Below are 19412 nucleotides of genomic sequence, written 5' to 3'. Positions count from 1 at the left end.
TAAAGTGCTAGAATTGTTTATGTAGTGGAGATTACACTATAATTCTACTGGTATAAAAATACATAAATATCCAATATCATATACATTTTGATTTTATAGCTCATGTCAATACAATGAAATATAAAAGCAGGATGGGTCGCTACAAGTAGTGACCTATCTCAGTTATAAATGTCCTCAACAAAATAATCAATACCAGTAGTTGCATCAGCTAAGAAATTCACTTACCCAAAAATATATAGCTCCAAGAAATATGTGTAAAAGAGAATGCGATCCATCTAATGTCTTCAATAACTGTAGTCAGCCTCCAAGAGACTAACTGTGGGTCTGTGTGACTGATTGTCCCCATGTCTGTACTTAGAAGTCGTCGTCTCTAGGTCAATTCTTAGTAGTGATGTGCTACCTTTTTTTTCGTCTTTTATTTTACACTTACACTGTGTATGAATGATTTGTCAATAGTTAATGCATTCGGAATTTTACCCAAGCAAAGAAATCCGAGTAGTGGCATTTACTGTTAATTTATGTGCAACAAAAGGGCAGTTTGTGTTGCCCAAATCGAACTTGATTCTCCTCTTTCTACTTGCTTTCACTATAAAGAAGCTCACCAAAACCAAACCCTCGGAAAAGTACCAACTCTTGCTCCAATGGCAACTCCCACCTCCCTCCTCCTCTCTCTCACCACTCTCCTCTCTCTCCTCCTCCCTTCTCTCTCATCCAAACTCACCATCCCTCTTTCCCCATTCCCCAAACCACCGTCCACCGATCTACTCCAATCCCTCAACTTCCATGCCACCGCCTCCGTCTCCCGAGCCCGCCACATTAAAAACCCCAAAAAATCCTCCCACCCTTCTCCCTCGACCAAAGTCCCCCTCTTCCCCCACAGCTACGGCGGCTACTCCGTCTCCCTCCACTTCGGCACGCCGCCGCAAACCTCCCCTTTCATCATGGACACCGGCAGCAGCCTCGTTTGGTTCCCCTGCACCAAACGCTACACCTGCTCCAAATGCCAGTTCCCAAACATCGACCCCTCAAAAATTCCAGCGTTCATCCCCAAACTCTCCTCCTCCTCCAAAATCGTCGGCTGCAAAAACCCCAAATGCGCTTGGATTTTCGGCCCCGAAGTCCAATCCAAATGCCAGAATTGCAACGACTCAACTACCCAAAACTGCTCCCAAGCCTGCCCAGCGTACATACTCCAGTACGGTTCGGGCACGACGGCTGGGATTTTACTTTCCGAGTCACTAAATTTTCCCGAGAAAATTGTCCCTGATTTTCTCGTCGGCTGCTCCGTCTTCTCCAGCCGCCAGCCCGCCGGAATCGCCGGATTCGGCCGCGGACCTCAATCCCTTCCTGCCCAAATGGGGCTTTCCAAATTCTCTTACTGCTTAGTCTCCCACAAATTCGACGACACCTCGCAAAGCAGCGACCTTGTTCTGTATACTGGCACCATTTCTTCAGCCCAAAAAAACGAAACGAAAGCTCAGAGCTCGATCTACACGCCGTTTCAGAAAAACCCAGGTTCTCCAAACTCTGCATTTCGCGAGTACTACTATATCATGCTCAGAAAAATCATCGTAGGCAAGAAGCACGTCAATATTCCGTACAAGTTTCTCGTCCCCGGAGCCCACGGCAATGGCGGGACGATCGTGGATTCCGGATCGACCTTCACGTTCATGGAGAAGCCTGTTTTCGAAGCCGTTGCGAAAGAGTTTGAGTTACAGATGGCGAATTACACGAGAGCTAAGGACTTGGAAAACAGGACGGGATTGAGTCCCTGTTTTGATATTTCAAGGGAGGAGAAATTGGAGTTTCCGGACTTGGTTTTCCAGTTCAAAGGAGGTGCTAAGATGGAGCTACCATTGACGAACTATTTCTCGCTGGTTTCGAGTTCCGGCGTTGTGTGCTTGACGATTGTTACTGATGGGGTTGTTGGTCCAGGGGGCAATGGTGGACCTGCGATTATTTTGGGGAACTATCAGCAGCAGAATTTCTTCGTGGAGTATGATTTGGAGCGTGAGAGGTTTGGGTTCCGGAAACAGAGTTGTAAATGAAGAGGCCCCGTCACATTAAAACGACTTACTTGGAACGGAGTCAAACGCTAGCTACTGATATCCATGTCATTGTGACGTCCTGATCCATATAAGTTGATCTCCTATTACATAGGAAAGAAAATAAGAAGCGCAAAACAAGTTTTTGGGCAGTGACTTGAAACGACGATGACAAGTTGGGTAGATTTTAGGGAGGTTAATTATTGTGTGTTTTTATAGATTAGTGATAATTTTTCACGCTGGGGAAGAAGTTTCGATTTGTTTTGCTAATTGAATTATTCAACGTATGAATATGTATTAATTTATTTAATCAATTGCAGAAATTGAGCATAAATTAGTAGTTCAATCTGCATTAATGCCAACTCACTTTGTACTATGTGGAAGGCAGACTTTACCTGCCCCACTTTTTTTATGGAACCTTCTTCTATTAGATGTTCTATATGATTTACGTAACGGTGTTAGATCATATTATATATTTTACGTTTGTATTTTGTTTTTTTACGTTGTATTTATTTTAGTAATATCTCTACTAAATTTAAATCTAAGATAAATTCTGAAGTTATATTCATGTTAAATTATGCTTTGCATAGTTTGAGGAGGATGAATCTCTAGTTTTTTAATTTTTCAGAAAAATGTCCCATAAAAGCTCATTTTTACGGTTAAACATAACATAACTAGATTTTTTTTAAAGTATATGAATTTGTAACAATGTTTTGACTAAACCCTTCGAAAAAAATTACGAAATACGCATTACTTTTCCTTTTCCTCATGGAAACAAAGACCCTTTTTGATTTTGATAGAGATAGTTTAGTGATTGATTTTAGTAGTCGTTGTTAAATAACCATTAATAATATGCAAAAGTACACCTTGTAATGCTATTTTCATTTAGCAGTCAATATTTTAGTAGCATTTAATCTTGGCAGTATGGACGGAGGTAGCTAAGGCCCATTGGGAGTAGCTGTTTTTTTTTAAGTTTTGTGAGGGAAAAAATTATGGTAATTATCGATGCAATAATATATTGGTCATATTATTTCTGCTTTTTTTAATTTAAAAAAAAAACATGTAACTTGAATTTATCATAATTTTAGTTTATATTCTCAACCCATAATTGTAAATAAAATCGTAGAAGTGGTAGTTTAATGAAGTTTGAGAAAAAAGAAAAGGTAATGAAATTATAGATGCTATTATTATGATTTATGATGCTTTATTTTTGTCAAGTATAACTAGAAGTTACGGTACCTCTACTAAAGAAAATTTCTAGCTTCGTTCATAGCTGGTGAGTACATGGTACTGATAAATTCGTCACTTCAAATTTCATTACATTAAGCTACAAAACCCTAATTACATTAAAGAACAAAGACGTGTAATTATGCTAAGCTAGACAAGTAGATTGGCACATGCTTGGTGTCCCTAGATCACCGGCTGGTGCAACCTTTTATCTCAGCTCCACAGTTGGCAAATCTGCTGTCGTCTTTTAGGTGAGAGTTTTAAAGTTAATCAGCTGCATACATACGTGAGCACCGCCCACAACTTTTGTGAAAGTCACATGTAGGATGTAACTAAAACATTAACTTCATTAGTTGAACAAAAGAAATATATATTACCCTAAGTTAGATTTTAATGATAATTCGATTAGGAGTTTAAATCTTTTGCATTTATTTTGTGTGTGGCCTCTATTGACATGTGTTCATAAATTTAATTCGAACTCTGTTGTCTATAAACTTAAGATGTGTCAATCAATGATAGATGTTGCAGAGAGGTCACACACAAAATGAATGTACAAAATTTGAACTCTCCAATTAGGTAAAAGGAGGTGAATTGAGATATTTTATATGATAGTCTCAACTATGTTTGGATAAGGGACTTTCAAGGTCTTGATGAACTTTTAGGCTATATCGTTAAAAAGACACTATAAGGAAGACTAACAATATGAACTGCTCAAACACTACAAAATGCAACATAAGATACTTAAATTGTACTGTGATTCTAGACTATCGATCATATTGCTTTTTTATATTTTGTTGCTGCGTCTAAATTCACAATCTATCAATATAAGTGTTTGTTGCACCAACTTTAAAATCTTTCCCACATTAAACGTACATGTACAGTTGTATATTGCACCAATAATTCATGTGCAAGCATTTGATGATTTGAGCCATTGAGGTCCCCAAAAATAACCAGTCCAGGGTGGAACCCCATACTGGTTTATTAGGCTTAACTCCTCAAGGAAGAAAACAGATGGATCATGAATGGATAAGTAGCTTAGGACCACAACAATTCGAGGAAGCTGAGCAGAGTGGGTCAAATTATTGTTTGATATATGAGGAGGATGATCGTAGCCATCTATTTCTCATCCACTGCATGTCCTTCGCTAGTGCTGGAAGTTTTTACAGTAATACGTGTGTATATGATTACTGCTCATAAGGTAAAGGTCAGATTTTATGACATTTCTCATATGATTTCTTCCACCGTTTTGGTGGGTAGTCTTTTTCTCAAGTGCTAATAAGAACACTGCACCACTTGGATGAATGGGAGTGAATGTTATAAACTTATAAGTTATAGCGCTTTAGGAAAATTTTGAAATTAGGTTTTTGAAGACTTCCAAGCTTTTTTTTTTTTTTTTTTTTTTTAGATTCTTAAAGTACCATTAGATCGTAGTGTTAAGTGAATAAAAGTCTAATGGATGCAAAACTTGGCTAGCTTTTTTTCACACACCTATTTTTTTTCCATCTGCACACATTTATTTATTTATTTTTCTATTGATTCTCCTCTGACTTATTCAGCCTAATGGTAAAACAATAAATAAGTGTGTAGGGAAAAAAAAGTGTGCAAATCGTTTTCCTTCAAACTTTCTCCTGATTTTCTAAGAAATTGCAAAATGCGGCTAGCTAGACACACAAGCAACAAAGAAAGATTTCCTTGGCCTGATTTCAAGGAAAGAGTGTTGTGAACATAGTGGTGCAATGCTCATGTCATAAGGTTAAAACCTTACTCATATGGAGAAGGTCCTACTTCAGCTAACAGAATACATAAAATTAAAGCAGAGAAAAATTCCCATCCCATATAAAAAAAATACCAAAGTGTTGTGAAATGGGTGTGAATGCCTACATAAAACAACATGTGGCTGAGGATGAAAGATGGAAGAATAGAAGTAAAAAATGCATGGCTTAAATAGTAGAAGTTTGGTTTTTACTATTTTGGTGTGTAAATTTTCTACATGCATTTAAAAGAGATGTCGGGTGAAAATCTCTATAAATAGAGTTATCATACCACTGCAACAACAAAGATAAAAGCAGAATGTAATAATACGAGTTTCCCGCTCCTCTCTTCTTATATTTTCACTTTCCTTGTCTGACATAAGTAAAGAAAATAAATAAAATGATACATTGATCATGTTCCACTTCAATCTTTGACAAACTTTTTCTCTCATTTCGTCTATTTATAACCAAAATAAAAAACCAAGTCCCGTAAGGATAGAAAAATTAGGTTTCTTCAACTTCTTGTCGTGGAGGATAAGTGAGATATTTGAAGATTGAAAGAGATGCATGTGATTCGATAAGAATAAAAGAAATGAGTCACCAAAGGGCCTTCGGTTTTCTTTTGGAATCTCTACTCACCGGCCATTATTTTTCAAAGAAAGTGTTCTGTGGGCTGCTTTATTCCTGCCTAGTGGTATATGGTATGTTCACTTTTTTCATGTCATGAAAGGAAGGTTTGATATTAAGTCTTTTCTTGTCGCATTAGTCAAACTATACATAATATGATGTCCTCCATAACCAAACCACTTTGATTTTAAATTGGATTATGTTTTACGTTTTATGTCGGTTGATCGATTCACGCATGCATTGAAGAATGTAGCATGTAAAATGAAAACATTTAACTCAAAACTAATGTAATAAGTAATCAAAGTCACTATGGATGTAAATTTCTTTCTCCTTATTTTTGGACAAAATTGCACCTACAAAATAAATAACACCTTAAGTCAAGGCCAAGAGCCTCACGCGCCCACAATGAATGGAGGGGGGGCTTTGGCCAAAGAACTTCCGATGCAAAAGTTAGAATTTTGAGGGCATCAGAGGTTCTTCGGCCAAAGCCCTCCTCATTTATCGTCAGCGTGTGAGGCTCTTGGCCTTGGCCTAAGATGTTATTTGTTTTGTAGGTGCAATTTTGTTCAAGAATAAGGAGGAAGAAATTTACATCCACAGACACGATCATACGTACAATATATATTGTGGAGTAAAAAATAATTTCAAAAATTTTAGAGACAACCAATAGATCATTTTCTTGAAGAAGACAAGATGCCCTCGTTAAATCCAGTGCCCTCAAATATTCACTCGCAATCCAAACATCCCTGGAGGTTCTACGACACAACCAAGCTTGCCTACTCATGGTAAGGAGGAAAAGTCTATTAAAAATAGAATTAATCATATCTTTAATATTTTTCTAATTGAAAATCAACCCAAACAAGTAAAAAATCCTTGTCATATCTAATTAAGGATACTTACAAGAATATCCCAAGATATTATCTAATAATTAATAGCTTTTGATTATTCTTTTTTCATCCATCCTACGGATGACACACCTTGGCTAATGGGATGCTGACTTGTGTAGGGCAAAACCCTTGCCACATACCTATAAATATCTCATCTCCACTAATTTCTGGTAAGTTTTTTTTGTTACACACTTAAGCCCTAAACTAAAAACGACGGAAATTTACTACCACATACATTATATTCTATGTACAATACCTTCCTAATGTGCAATAATACTCTCAGTTACACGCTTGTCAACGGCACAGAATCTCCCAGAAAGTTAGTTCTTGGACAAAAAAGTTTACTTCTAACCGGCTCGTGATGTACAAGAGAACAAACTAGCTAGGCATATACAGTTCCTTACAATTTTGTCGCGTGATATATTGGGACCCCGATGCTGCAAGTTTCAGTGACTGTTTAGATAAGTTGGAGCTACAAATAAGGTAAAACTCACGGAAATATCATAGAAGTTATATATACAAACTTACAAGTTAATTTTCCCATATTGGTAGCTTCAGTTTTCAGCGTGGTGAGAAATTAACTACTGTATGTTAGTAGAAGTTGTAAACTCATTTTTCACTCCTATATACAACATGAGTGAATTAGTAACGTCACACGGCAAAGTTGTAGTATTATATTAAATAATTTTTTCTACTTGGGATGGAACTGCATGCCCGACATAATTTTACATTTTTGCCTAGACTTTTTGACCAGATAGAATAAAAAAGATCTTGGCCCTCGATTGTTCGATGCATGCCGTGCACCATAACATTGTAGAGTAACTACAGTTTTCGCGTTTCATTTATATATATTGGTTGATAACTTCTCATACAAGCTGACAATGAATGGATTGATGAAGAAAGTCAAAAGCTAGAAAATTAGCAAGGCTTATGTAAACCTAAATGCCGTGAGGGAAATCATGAAAATGATGGCGAACGTTGACCATCTTATCTTTACTTAATCAAGGTGATTGAGTAAGTTTTATGCTCTTCATGGATATTTGGCGTAATCTAACAGAAGGAAATGCCCATTCTAATTAGGCCTGATTTATGCTCTCTTAATTAAAGGAAATAACACTTTAATGTTATGGCGACATCACATTTTCCAATTCTTATATGCCCTCTATTGTAGTTGAACTCGTATTAGTGCAACGCCTAATTTTTCTCGAAAATTATGTGATGTTAGCTCGGGTTCCTATCAAGCTTCACTTCGTGCATGATAGCGGTGTTATTGACGGAGGAAATCACTCACTAGTGCATGTTAACCAAGGTGCACGTTGCTAAGTCAATTCATGCTTCGACGTACTCTTGACTGTAGCCGAAAGATTTTAGTTAGTTAGCTCTGTAATAAATAGATAAATTGAGGAAATAGATTTTCCACTGACAAAAATAGGGACATAACAAATCTGACCATAGCTAGAGACAACCCCCTTCGAACCACAATAATTGGCCTTTTATGGTCTAATTTGGACGAGTGATTTCCAAGTAACATGTAAGCTACATTATTAAGAAACACATAACAATAGATTAATGAGATTTGAATCAATCAATGCAAAGCATCGAGAGAGATTTATAAATAACTATGTGATATGAGTCATTTGCCCCTCGTATTTTTGTTTTTTGTTTTTAAATCTTATAAAAACAGTCATTTTATTCCTTCGTTTATTGGCTTTTTGATGTTCACTAATACATTTTCAATCTCTCTATCTAATATCTTGTAATGCATATTTCTTCTTAATTTAACCTAAATCTCTTTATACTTAAAAAATCCCTTATCCAGACATTCTCCTCAAAAGAAAAGAACAAAACTTTTTTTTAGGTGAGACTGAAAGCATGCACTCAATGGGTCCTTCCAATTCACGAGCCAAGCTAAGTGTTAAGATCCAAGTCCAAGACTCTCCCAAATGAAAGGGTCAGGATAAAACAAAGCCCATTGGGATCCCGGCCAGGCTCGGAACCTTTCTGATGGCCATGAACAACCAATGTACAATTCCAGAAAATCGATTAAGGTGGCCAGATGGATCGAGCCAGAGCGGATCGAACGTCGTTGTTCAGAAATGGAAGTTGATCATACTTGATGCTTGCATGGAAGATGAATTAAACAAGGCAGGGATACTTGAACCCTAGAAGAATGGCGAGAAGGGTTTAAAACCCTAAGGGTAAACAAAGTAGATAACTTAAACAAGGCACTTGCAGAGCTAGATAAAGATGTCAGAGGGGAACTATCAGACTTCATGGATTTCTGTTTGTATGCGTTCAAATATTGTTTCACGGAGGAGGAACAGAAAGGCATAGATATAGACATGATATGCGAGTTGTTAAATACTGTTTTGGGATGTCAATATCCAACGCAGGTTGAGTTATTTACTCAGTATCTGAAGATTCAGAGTGATTACAAAGTCTTAACCATGGATCCGTGGATGTCCTTTTACTGGTTCTACGATTCGATAAGTTTTCAAGATCCTAGCAAATACAAGCTTGAACTTGCATGGCCTTTGATCGTTGACGACTTTGTTAAATGGATACGAGAAAAACAGACTCAAAGCTAGCTGATCGTTTTCGGACACGATCCACCACTAACATCCTCGATGGTTTTGGAGGAAGGTTGGACAACACAATCGAATCAAATGGCCTCATGTATTTTTTTTCTTCCTTTTCTTGCAAATATGAAAAGCTTCCTCAAAGTGCTCTCTTTTGTAGTTGTATGTTTGTGATTTGAATTTGGTTCAGAAAATTTGTACGAGTTTTTTTTTTTTTTTTTTTTTTTCTGGGCCCACTAAGCGTTTGATATGAACTTATTTTATTCAATTTTTTTATGTTGTCCCAATATGGCTAACCACGAGCCAACTTAATAGAGTGATGCCGAGATACACCTAATAAATATTATATCAAACACTTGATGAACACAAAAGAATCCGTATCAACTATTAGGAGGGTCCCTGAGGACCTTCACATGCATGTTTTCTTGCCTTTGAGTGGTCCTAGTACCACCTTGGTCCCAATGTATAACGGATATTGACCTCACGTCAACCACTTATTTGAACTTTGAAATTTCCTAAACCGAATTAAATCGCCTATTTATAGTTTGGTTATATATCAAGTTCAATCGTGTAACACCAATAACCAAAATCCGTAGGAATGTTTGAATTTGATGTAATCTATCTCTAAATATAATGCTAAAAAGTATCTTAACTACTATTCAATTTACGGGATAAAATTACTTTGATACGTGTAAGATCTATAAAATGAACTTAGTCAGTTTGTTTATGCTATTAATTTGAGACCTAAAATGAACCAATTTGAACCCTTATGTTTTTAGGCTGTGCTATAATGGAATTCGAAATCTAAACCAAACCAACTAGAGAACTCAATTTGGAACACAATTTACATTAATCGAGTTCATCGTAAATGTGCCAAAAAATTTATAATTTTATAAATACATTATAAGACCGAAACGATTACGAAACCAACTAGAGAACTCAATTTGGAAAACAATTTACATTAATCGAGTTCATCGTAAATGTGCCAAAAAATTTATAATTTTATAAATACATTATAAGACCGAACGCCACGTAACCGCTGTACTCAAAAGTGAGTCCACATAATTTGGCGCGTTGCATTGAGAACAAGTAAAGCAAAAAGTAGAAAACGCATAGGGAGAGGAATATGAAGAACTTCCCTTCCAACCAAACAGCCAACGAGAAAGAACTTCCCTTCCCTTCCCTTCCCTTCGTACCAAGCCGTCTTCAATTTGATCGCTCAGGTCAGTCAGCCTTGTCGCCGCCGTCTTCGCCACCATGTGGCGCTCTTTCTGGCGCTCCATCGACCGCTTCTCGCTCCAGTACTTCAAGTAAGTTCCCCGTTTTTCTCTCTCCAATTTTTCAACTTCTACATTCACTCCCAATTTCGTAAATTAGGGTTCTACACTACTCGTTAGACTAGTTCCTCATTTATTTTAAACAACTGTGAGCAACTGAAATAGTCGATTTTGGGTATTTTAATTCAACTTCCCTGAAAGTATATGGGAAGCGAATTATGGATATGGTTGTAGTTTGATTTACATTTGAAGGTATAGAGACTAGAGAGTGTTGGGTGAATTTTAATTTAGATACTTGTCCTGTAACCGGATTCAGAACTCGATTTTTGGGAATGTGGAGGTAATGCCTACATTGTGTCAATTTATAGATTGAGGGCTTAAAGAGTGGTAGGTGAATTTTAGTTACTTGTTCGGTCGCCAATTTGAAAACCTTATTTCTCGAAAGTGGAGGTAATGGGTAACAATGTCTGCAGTGCATCTACTATTTAGTAGCACACTGAAGTTTTGTCCTAAGAGTGTATCTCATTGTTTCGTAGGCATCCTCATCGTCATAATCATCATCAAGTATTTTTACTAATACTTTTTTTTATGCTGTTATCGAAATAGGTACGTAATCAATGAACTGCGGAAGATCAAAGTTGTGGACGGGCATAACAGGGTAACTTGTTAGACTTTCCTCTTGTTTCATTCAGTTTAATATGCCTCACCTTCCCCTCATGTGACTCTCTACCAGGAACTAGTCATAGATTTATTACAGTCCATAGTGGAGCTAGTTACTTATGGCGATAGACAAGACCCATTGATTTTCGAGTATGCACTGTTGTTCATGGTAAAGCTTCTATATTGGTACGCCTTTTATTTTCTTGTTCATATTTTAATTGTTACTTTTAACTTATATGCAGATACTTTATGGAATACCAAGTTTTATCAGACTTTGTTCGTGTGCTAAGGATCAGTAGAAATTCAAGAATTGAGGCACCGTTGCTTCAGTATCTGAGTATAATGATTCAAAATATGAATAGTGACCTTTCAATTTGTAAGATTCTAAATGCAATTAATCAATATCTAAGATTACTCCTCCAATTTTTAGGTTACCAAAGATTTGGTAGCTGCAACCATGATGGAAATCGGTTCCAAACATGCCTTCTCCTGAATTTCTATTTTTATTTTTCATTAATTGTGCCATTGTTAAGCTTATTGCTTCTACTTATTGGTGATCTGTTGATGGTTTTTTGATGCAGATTATTGTTTTAGCAATGACTACATCAACAATATTATAGGACACAAGTTTGAATTTGGAGGAGATCTAGCGTTATATTATGTTTCCTTTTTGAGGTCTCTCTCTCTCTCTCTCTCTCTCTCTACATTCACGTTCAATACATGCATACACACACACACACACACACACACACACACACACATATATATATATATAAAACTCTTATTTGCTAAAGCAGTTGTGATGCAGTTTTAGATTGATTTTGTCATTACTTGTGAAGTTTATTATTTTCCTGATTCCCCCGTTTCTCTCTACTCAGAGCAGTGGGCAATAAATTAAACAAAGATACACTTTGCCTTCTTCTGAAGGTTCACGGGGTAAGTTAAAGTTTATTGTGTAAATTTTTGGTACAAGTCATGATTTACTTGATAGATGCAGTTCTGTCTGCAGTGGCAGTCAAAATCGTATTTGTATCCTGCGGACCATTGGTAATGGATGTGAAAACATTGTTTAAAGTACACTTTGAGTGGGTTCCTACTATTTAAGAAGCAAAAAAGTTTTGGCCTCAGGGTTGAGCCTGTTAGACTAGAGCATGCAGATGGCTTCTTGTGTTCTATGTTCTCCAAGTGGTTTCTGGCAGGGCCATCAAGGCTTAGGCCAGTCCTTGTTATCATTTCTGATTGTCTTGTGTGGACCCTGGAGAACTGTAACGCCTTTTCTCTTTTTGAGGCATCTTATCGGTTCTTTTCATCATCATCTAGGCTTGCGTAATCTATTTTAAAATTTTTAGTTTATTTATTTATAATTTATGTTGTTTTTATAAGGGGAGAAGCAATAATGAGTTACAAGAAATGACAGTCACTGTTTCATACCGTCATCAATAATTAAAGGATGGTCACTACGTTATCACTGCATTTATTTAGCTTAAGTGTGCATGCCTAGATGCATGGCCCCTAATTAATTTTTTCATGTCCATGTCTCCCTCCAATCGCAGGATGCTGTAGTGTCATTTCCCCTGTATGATGAGGCTCTCAAATTTGCCCACCATGGGGATAAGATGATTCAGACAGCTATTTGTGCATTAACTCTCAGTATATATAATGGTATGCTGCTATTATCTTTCTTTTTTCTTCCTTTTCTAATCTGCTAACGGAAACATTTTCCGTATTTTGAAACAGTATTTTTTTCGTCGTGCAGTTAGTGATAATATGGTTTATCAATATATAACAACTCCTCCAGTCTCAAAGTATTTCTCAGATATGGTTTCAAGCTTAAGCAAGAAGTTCTGTCATCTAGATGCCCTTGTCCACGATGCAGAGTATGTGTACTTGAATTTGGTAAAATGAGATTTAGGTACTATGCATCTGGAAGGCTGAATGGTTAATTATTGATGCAGGATGCGTACACGTCAAAAGAAAGAAGAAATACTTTTGGAAACTGATAAGATAGTCGATGATCTGTATTACTTGAAGGACATACTTGGTATTGGCGAGTCTCGTTTGAGTAGAGCAGTTACTGAAAATCTTCTTAGAATATTAATCGTTCCCATATTACTCCCATTACTGCAGATGGGGCAGAGTAACGTAAGATGTTCTTCCTTGTATCTGCTTCATTCGCTTTCTTATCAGCATGAGAAATACTTTTTGTTGGTAGATAGTTCCTACTGGAAAACCTAGAATTGCGTATGTCCACATTACATTTTGGGAAATAATTTCTGCACATCCTTTTTCGTCTCATGCACACACCACTTTTTGAAACCACTTAACAAATGTAAAAAAGTAATCACAAAAAACAATGGTCAAGCATTGCTAATTGATTCAATGTTAAGCTGCATTTGTTGTACTGTACAAGCTACATAGTACTATTCACAATGATATATCTTTTTTATATGCTGTATTCATTCAGCATTTCATTTATGATTCAGGGCTCAAATCTGTCTGCAGTTACGTCTTTCTATACTATTTCTTGTCTTCTTCAAGTCATTGGTGGAAAAGGCATGTTCAACTCTGTCGCCGAAGTTATTTTATATCCTCATATGGCCTCAAGTGTGAGAGATGCTGTTCAAGGGGACTCAACTGAGAGCGATGGTCATGCTAAATCTATATTGAGTGAAATGGGAATAGTATCTTCTAGTCATGAGACTGAAGGAGCAGAAAATAATAGCCTCCTTACTGATACTGTCTCTATCAAAAGGTTGTTACTTTTCTGTTTTAGTTCTTATAACCTCCTCTCCAGAAAGAGAGAGTAAAGAAATGAGAGAAACGTAGTTTCTTTCTCATTATTTTGGGCAGAGGTACTCGAATACTAAGACTAAAAAATCAATCTGTTCACATTTCACTAAGTTAGTTAACAGGTCAATTAATGTTCTTTTATATCAAAGAGTGATGACAATTGATAATTATTACATACATTTTGATGTTTATGAAATTTTTTCCTGATGCAGGAGTGGAATACTAGCACATATTTTCTCCGAGAATCGTAGTCTATTGCTAGCATCACTATTCTTGTTGTTTATTTTAGCAGAAACGAAAGGTACTAATTTAGAATCTGCTGTTGTACAGAAGACATAACTTCAACGCATCGGTCTGATAGCCGTTTTGGAACTGACTTTGTTCATATCTTTAATTTGTCTTTTCATTGATGCAGATCTTCATCCTTTGCCGGCTCAAATGACTGGATTAAGTGGAATGCAATATATGATTGTGAGTTAATAACTTCAATTTTTCAATGTGCGCTTTATATATTCTGTAATTTCCAGCTGGTAATAAGTGAGTACTGAGTTTACTGACTAATAAAACAAAGTTACTGTATATTAGTTTTATGCATGATGGTGATTTATGCTTATTCTGCGTATTATGTATTTTCTGTTGCATTCAAAGACCTTTACATTGAATTTCATTTTCAATTTTTGAAACTTCTGTGTTGACAACCATTTCTCCATATAATGCATACATTTCTTGGCATTTTTGTTGAATGTTCTGCATTTGCTAGTTTTGTATGTGCAATTTGAAGATTCATTTGACTTTATTCCACCGTTTTGAAACACTTTCGAAATATATTGACAAATTTCCATTTCATATCTTGACAGGATGTGGATGGTAGTATTGGAAATCTCCTATGGAAACATATGGATGTGGTAGTGACTTTTTGATAATTATTGTTTATTTAAATATATATCTTCACTTATTGGTCATTTTAGGTCAGCAGTTTGACTATTTAAAATTTGACCCTTGTGGCTTTCAGTGTCGTGATGAACTGAATTTTCATTTTACAGATTTTAAATGCATTATTGAAGGTTTTAGCAAGTCAACCACCTTACTCTATACTAATACAATGGCATACAGGGTGGTTCTTGCGGAAGCTTTTGATTTGTCAAGGAAAAGGGCTTAGCGATCATAATTTCCAGCTATTCAATGTAAAGATTCAACTGATTTGGTAGAAGCACTTGTATATTATTCTACACTCACATCAGAAATCATACCAAAATGAAATGGATAATTATTCGTATTTTCTTGGGAAGACTGGAAACGATTGGTAATTGGTTGAGCTTTCTAAAGAAGGAATAGTACCACATCAAACCTTCCAGGGCCTAGCTTTGGTAGAACACTGTATGGTGGGAACTGTGGGATTCTATATATAGGTTTCAAAGAAAAAAGTTGATAGATGTTAAAATTGTGGTTACAGATAGATAGGTCTGTTAGTTTAAAATTCAAAATTGCTGTATAGGACTGTAAGAAGACATATAATGATGATTGCCAATTAAAATCATTATGTAGCTAATAAATGTAAATGGAGTTTGAAGAACACTGTCTGACCTTTCTGAGTTAAGAGTAAAAAGCAAGCTCTGAAGTGCACAGTTACTATTTCGTATGATCTAGTAGTATATTATGTGGTGTAGTGTAAATGTGTCTCATACTTTCTAAAGTTTTATATTTTCTAGTTTGTGTGGACAGACCTCATATCAGCAGTCCCGTGAATGTCTTCAGAAAGAACTTGATGGATGCTGGTTTGATCATATCCCAGAGGCTTTCAGAAATGAATGGGCAAACTGTAAAGCAGGTAGGTTGGGGGAGGGGGGATATGGTTTCTTCTTGGGATGATGGTAGTTTAGTTCCATTGTTCCCAAAAGATTAAGCTGTTAGGATGTAGACCAACATTATTTCATATTATACCATCTCCCCCTGCTGAAACCTACATGGAGTCCAATAGAATCAGTGAACTTGCAGTTGCACGGGTTTGCACTCAAGATCTTGTTATATTTCCATCATATTTTTTTATTGTTTCAATACTATTGACAAAAGCTTAAACTGTTAAGTTTAGGATAAAAATCGTTTTATACTCTAAAAAAATCTCTGTCTGGAGATCATTAAAGTTTAGAGGTTGAAATAGCCGGATTTGAACTTAGGATCTGTCACTCTCATATCATGTGAAGTTTTAGTGGTTTCTCAATGTTCACAATAGTTTCAGTTGTTAGGATGCGAGTTGGTTTCTAACATAGGAAAAAAAAATTACTTTACTTATTTGATATGGAATATGGAACTACTTGCTAAATTCAGTTTATCTATTTTCAAACATACAGCTCTCCTGGAAGCATCCCAATGTAAAGATCCTTTTTTTGTTCTCGAGCTTGATGTTAGCCAACAAACAACTGATGGTACATCTTTTCTCTGTTTTATTTAAAAAATTTCTTTATGGATTGTACTTCTCTTGTCAGAAAGCTTCAGAAAGGGTTTAGCTTAGAGAGAAATAAATTTATGTGCATATTGCAGGTGATGCAACTTCATACTTTGCTTTTCAGAGGATGGTTGACAATGTGAAGGTAAATCCCATCATTAGTATCAGTTTTTAACATTTCTTCTAATGTTGTACTAGTAGTCTCTCTTTCTCTCTCTCGGCTGGTCTTCCTTGATTGACCACTTCTAGTTTTTATGTTGATATTTCGTTGAAGGTTCCCTTGGTTTACTTTTAGGTTTTTATTCTCCATCTTCAACTTAAATCAACAATTTCCAAAGGAGAATTGCTTGAAGAGCCTTGGCTGGACAGCAGTGCAATTGCTGATTCTAGTAATATGCATGCTTCAAATGGTGTGTCTGCAAGCTTTGGGTCGGAGGTTGCTTTAGGTGGGTATTATCCATTAAAAGTTGAATATTTCCAGTATCTCTCTCTCTCTCTCTCTCTCTCTCTCTCTCTCTCTCTCAATGTGTGTGTGTGTGTGTTTTGAATTCTTACTTCCTACAACTTTCTGCAGGATCTGGAATTCCATGTAGAATTTCATTTTCCAACGCTGGAATCAGGGATATCTACCTGATACCTGTGGCAAAGAAAACATCTGGAAAAGTGATTCTTGCAGAGAAGCATCCTTTCTGCAGTCAACGAGGAATTGTACTTGCTATTGCACCATTGGCTGGTTTAATTGTAAGTTAAAAATATAGATATATGCTTTGCTTCTAGTCCTGGCTAGTTTCGTGTATCAGCATGAAGTCAACTCTAAAATTCTAGATTTTAGTGTGAGAGGTCAATTAAACTGATTTAGTTATGATACTCACATTGATCAATTGTGTCAATTAGGCTTATGGTTATGGCCGGTTTTCTTGGTGGTCTTGCGCTATGCTAGATTAGAGTCCAATTGCTTATTGAAAAATTCTTGTTTATGACAACAGGCTTGAAATAGAGTTCTACAAATGTGCCTTGTCTATCTTATAGGAAATGAGTTTTTGGAGTTTCATATTGAACAAAAGACAATGTAGTAATACGAAGAAGCTGACAGTCGCAAAATTGGGGTGAAATACGGAAAAAGAAGTGATAGTAAAATTGACAACGTAGTGTCAGGGGAGCTTGAAATTCTTTTGATTTTTGTAGATCTTCTTTCTTTTTTCTCGTCATTATTTTTCTACATAGTTAATATGGTTTCTCACTTGAAACAGCCAAAAATAGACGAGGATCACCCGACATGGTTGCATCTTCAGATAAGAGAGTTTGAACCAAAACTCCACAAAAGTAAAGTTAGAGGCCAACGTTTGGGGAAGTCCGATCGTGTGGCTGATGGGAGATGGACACTTGGTTTTCCAAATGCCAAAGCTTGCGAAGCTGCTCGATTGTCAATACTTGAGGAAACAAGGAAGCAAAGATCCTCTGTCGAGAGTGTACTTGCTCCTCTCCTGCAGAATAGTTGTCTCGGAAATTTATCAGAGAGCGAAGATGAGTGAAGCTTTTATTTGCGGCGTTGTAAGTTAGCTTGCCAACAACCTCAGTTGAGTTCTGTGTCTTTCTTCTCTCCTTTATCTTTCAAATTTTGTTACTGTCACATAAAAGGGTTGTGCTCACAGTAGTTGTTTATAATCGTAGATCAGTACTGATCACCAAATGTGTTAGCAATTAAGGGCTTCGTTGTATTGACTTTCTCAACAATAATGTTAATAAGGTTTGGATTTTCTAGCTTTAGTACGAGAGCACTTAAGAGCTAAAATGTCTTTCAAATAACCAAAGGCGCTTTATGTTTCGATCCATTCTGCTATCCTCATCAGCTGGGATGATTAAGAAATTAATCTTGTAGGCAAGAGGCTATCAGACACCGCTGATTATCTTCGTTCTTCTACGGTTGTTAACTTTCTTTCTGGGTTTTTTCATGGTCATTCTAAACACAAATTTTCTAATTGATTCTTAAACAATTTGTTTGGTGATCTTTTCTAATTGATACTTAATGATTCGAGCCTTCATCTTAAACCCACTACATCTTAGGTTCAAACCCTTCCCCTCCTCTAATAGTAGTTTAGAGTAGAAACATCGTTTTGAGCTTGAGAAATTTTATAAAATTGGGACGAGAATTAGTACTACTAAACCACGAGCTGGTTAACTGGGTTAACTTTTCACTTTATGGTGAAATGAAAGGGCTTTGGCAAAGTAACTTGCTCTAGTTGAATGCAGCCCTAGCTAATCAGAATACCTTAGCATAAATCCAAATGTACATGATTGCTGCAATCAAATGCAGGAAAAGCCGTGCTTTTAGTGATCAGAACTCAATTGGACACCACTTATCCGAAGCACATTAGTGCACCAAAAGCTCGTGCTTTGATGCTTGTACGTCTGTGCGGTCCTTGTTCTTTCACAGTAAAAAAACTGATCAGCAACCTGCAGCCGAGTACGTACAGCACAACCATCTGCAAGTTGAAGCACGAGTGTTCATCATATAGCTTGCAGCTGCAAAGTGCACATGATCCTAATTAATTGTAGCAAAACGGAATAGGTATACCACCATTGTAGAGACAATATATTCACTGTATATAAAGCTGGCAGGTAGGCATATGTCTAATATCTAGTTATATCACCTCATGATTCATGGTGAATTTGATGCCGCCTTGTAAGTGTAAATAACGAAAGATTTAACTAGTTTAATTAATAAATTGGAGCAATTTAGATACCAATAGCGAAAAAGTAATGGAAACTTTCGGGAAAAGGAGTGTGTGGTACGTAATTCCATCGCCTTTACACTAACAAGGCTGTCATGTCAAAATTTGAGCAACTTTTTCTCATTTCCCTACCTTTAAAGTCGACGGGCCGTCCAAAGCCTCCCTCCATATATTGCTATATACTCTCTCTCTCTCTCTCTCTCTCTCTCTCTCTCTCTCTCTCTCCTGGTTTGCTGCTCTCTTCACTTGGATATTGCTTTCTCCCACATGGCCAAGTATAGGGCAAAGATGCTCTTATTTGAAGCTCAAAAGCATAAAATGAGCGGCCCTTTTGAGTAGATAATGCCATATTTTACTTTTAATATGGCTTTATGAGAGAGTGCTTTACTTTAAG

At 36.5% G+C, this 19412-nt stretch overlaps 2 protein-coding genes and 1 pseudogene across 6 annotated transcripts; all 3 read left to right on the top strand.

The window, feature by feature from the left end:
* The first annotated feature begins 567 nt into the window (after window positions 1-567).
* LOC103961710 (probable aspartyl protease At4g16563) lies at window positions 568-2475 on the top strand. Its single transcript, XM_048568166.1, has one exon. It carries the CDS (start codon window positions 642-644, stop codon window positions 2046-2048), a length of 1407 nt encoding a protein of 468 aa, XP_048424123.1. The 5' UTR covers window positions 568-641; the 3' UTR covers window positions 2049-2475.
* Window positions 2476-8361: 5886 nt separating this feature from the next.
* LOC103961727 lies at window positions 8362-9703 on the top strand (annotated as a pseudogene).
* Window positions 9704-10199: 496 nt separating this feature from the next.
* Window positions 10200-18053, top strand: LOC103961711 (protein TRANSPARENT TESTA 9). 5 transcript variants are annotated; one of them, XM_048568138.1, is made up of 20 exons: window positions 10200-10426; window positions 11000-11051; window positions 11127-11203; window positions 11296-11429; window positions 11635-11728; window positions 11932-11989; window positions 12607-12715; window positions 12810-12930; window positions 13009-13195; window positions 13537-13805; window positions 14056-14144; window positions 14259-14314; window positions 14701-14748; window positions 14887-15027; window positions 15566-15671; window positions 16192-16266; window positions 16382-16431; window positions 16582-16732; window positions 16861-17027; window positions 17316-17521. In XM_048568138.1, exons 1-20 carry the CDS (start codon window positions 10374-10376, stop codon window positions 17394-17396), a joined length of 2118 nt encoding a protein of 705 aa, XP_048424095.1. In that variant the 5' UTR covers window positions 10200-10373; the 3' UTR covers window positions 17397-17521. The 5 variants fall into 5 exon arrangements, with proteins under 5 accessions (XP_048424095.1, XP_009372574.1, XP_048424094.1 ...); XM_009374299.3 differs by lacking the exon at window positions 17316-17521 and adding an exon at window positions 17537-18053 and having other exon boundaries at window positions 10202-10426; XM_009374301.2 differs by lacking the exon at window positions 17316-17521 and adding an exon at window positions 17537-18053 and having other exon boundaries at window positions 10406-10426; window positions 11127-11222.
* Window positions 18054-19412: the final 1359 nt, after the last annotated feature.

This window comes from the organism of the source record quoted next, unplaced genomic scaffold, assembly GCF_019419815.1.
Source record: "Pyrus x bretschneideri cultivar Hongxiangsu unplaced genomic scaffold, Pyrus_bretschneideri_v1 Contig47, whole genome shotgun sequence".
NCBI lineage: Eukaryota > Viridiplantae > Streptophyta > Magnoliopsida > Rosales > Rosaceae > Pyrus > Pyrus x bretschneideri.
This window is presented reverse-complemented; position numbering and strand designations above follow the sequence as displayed.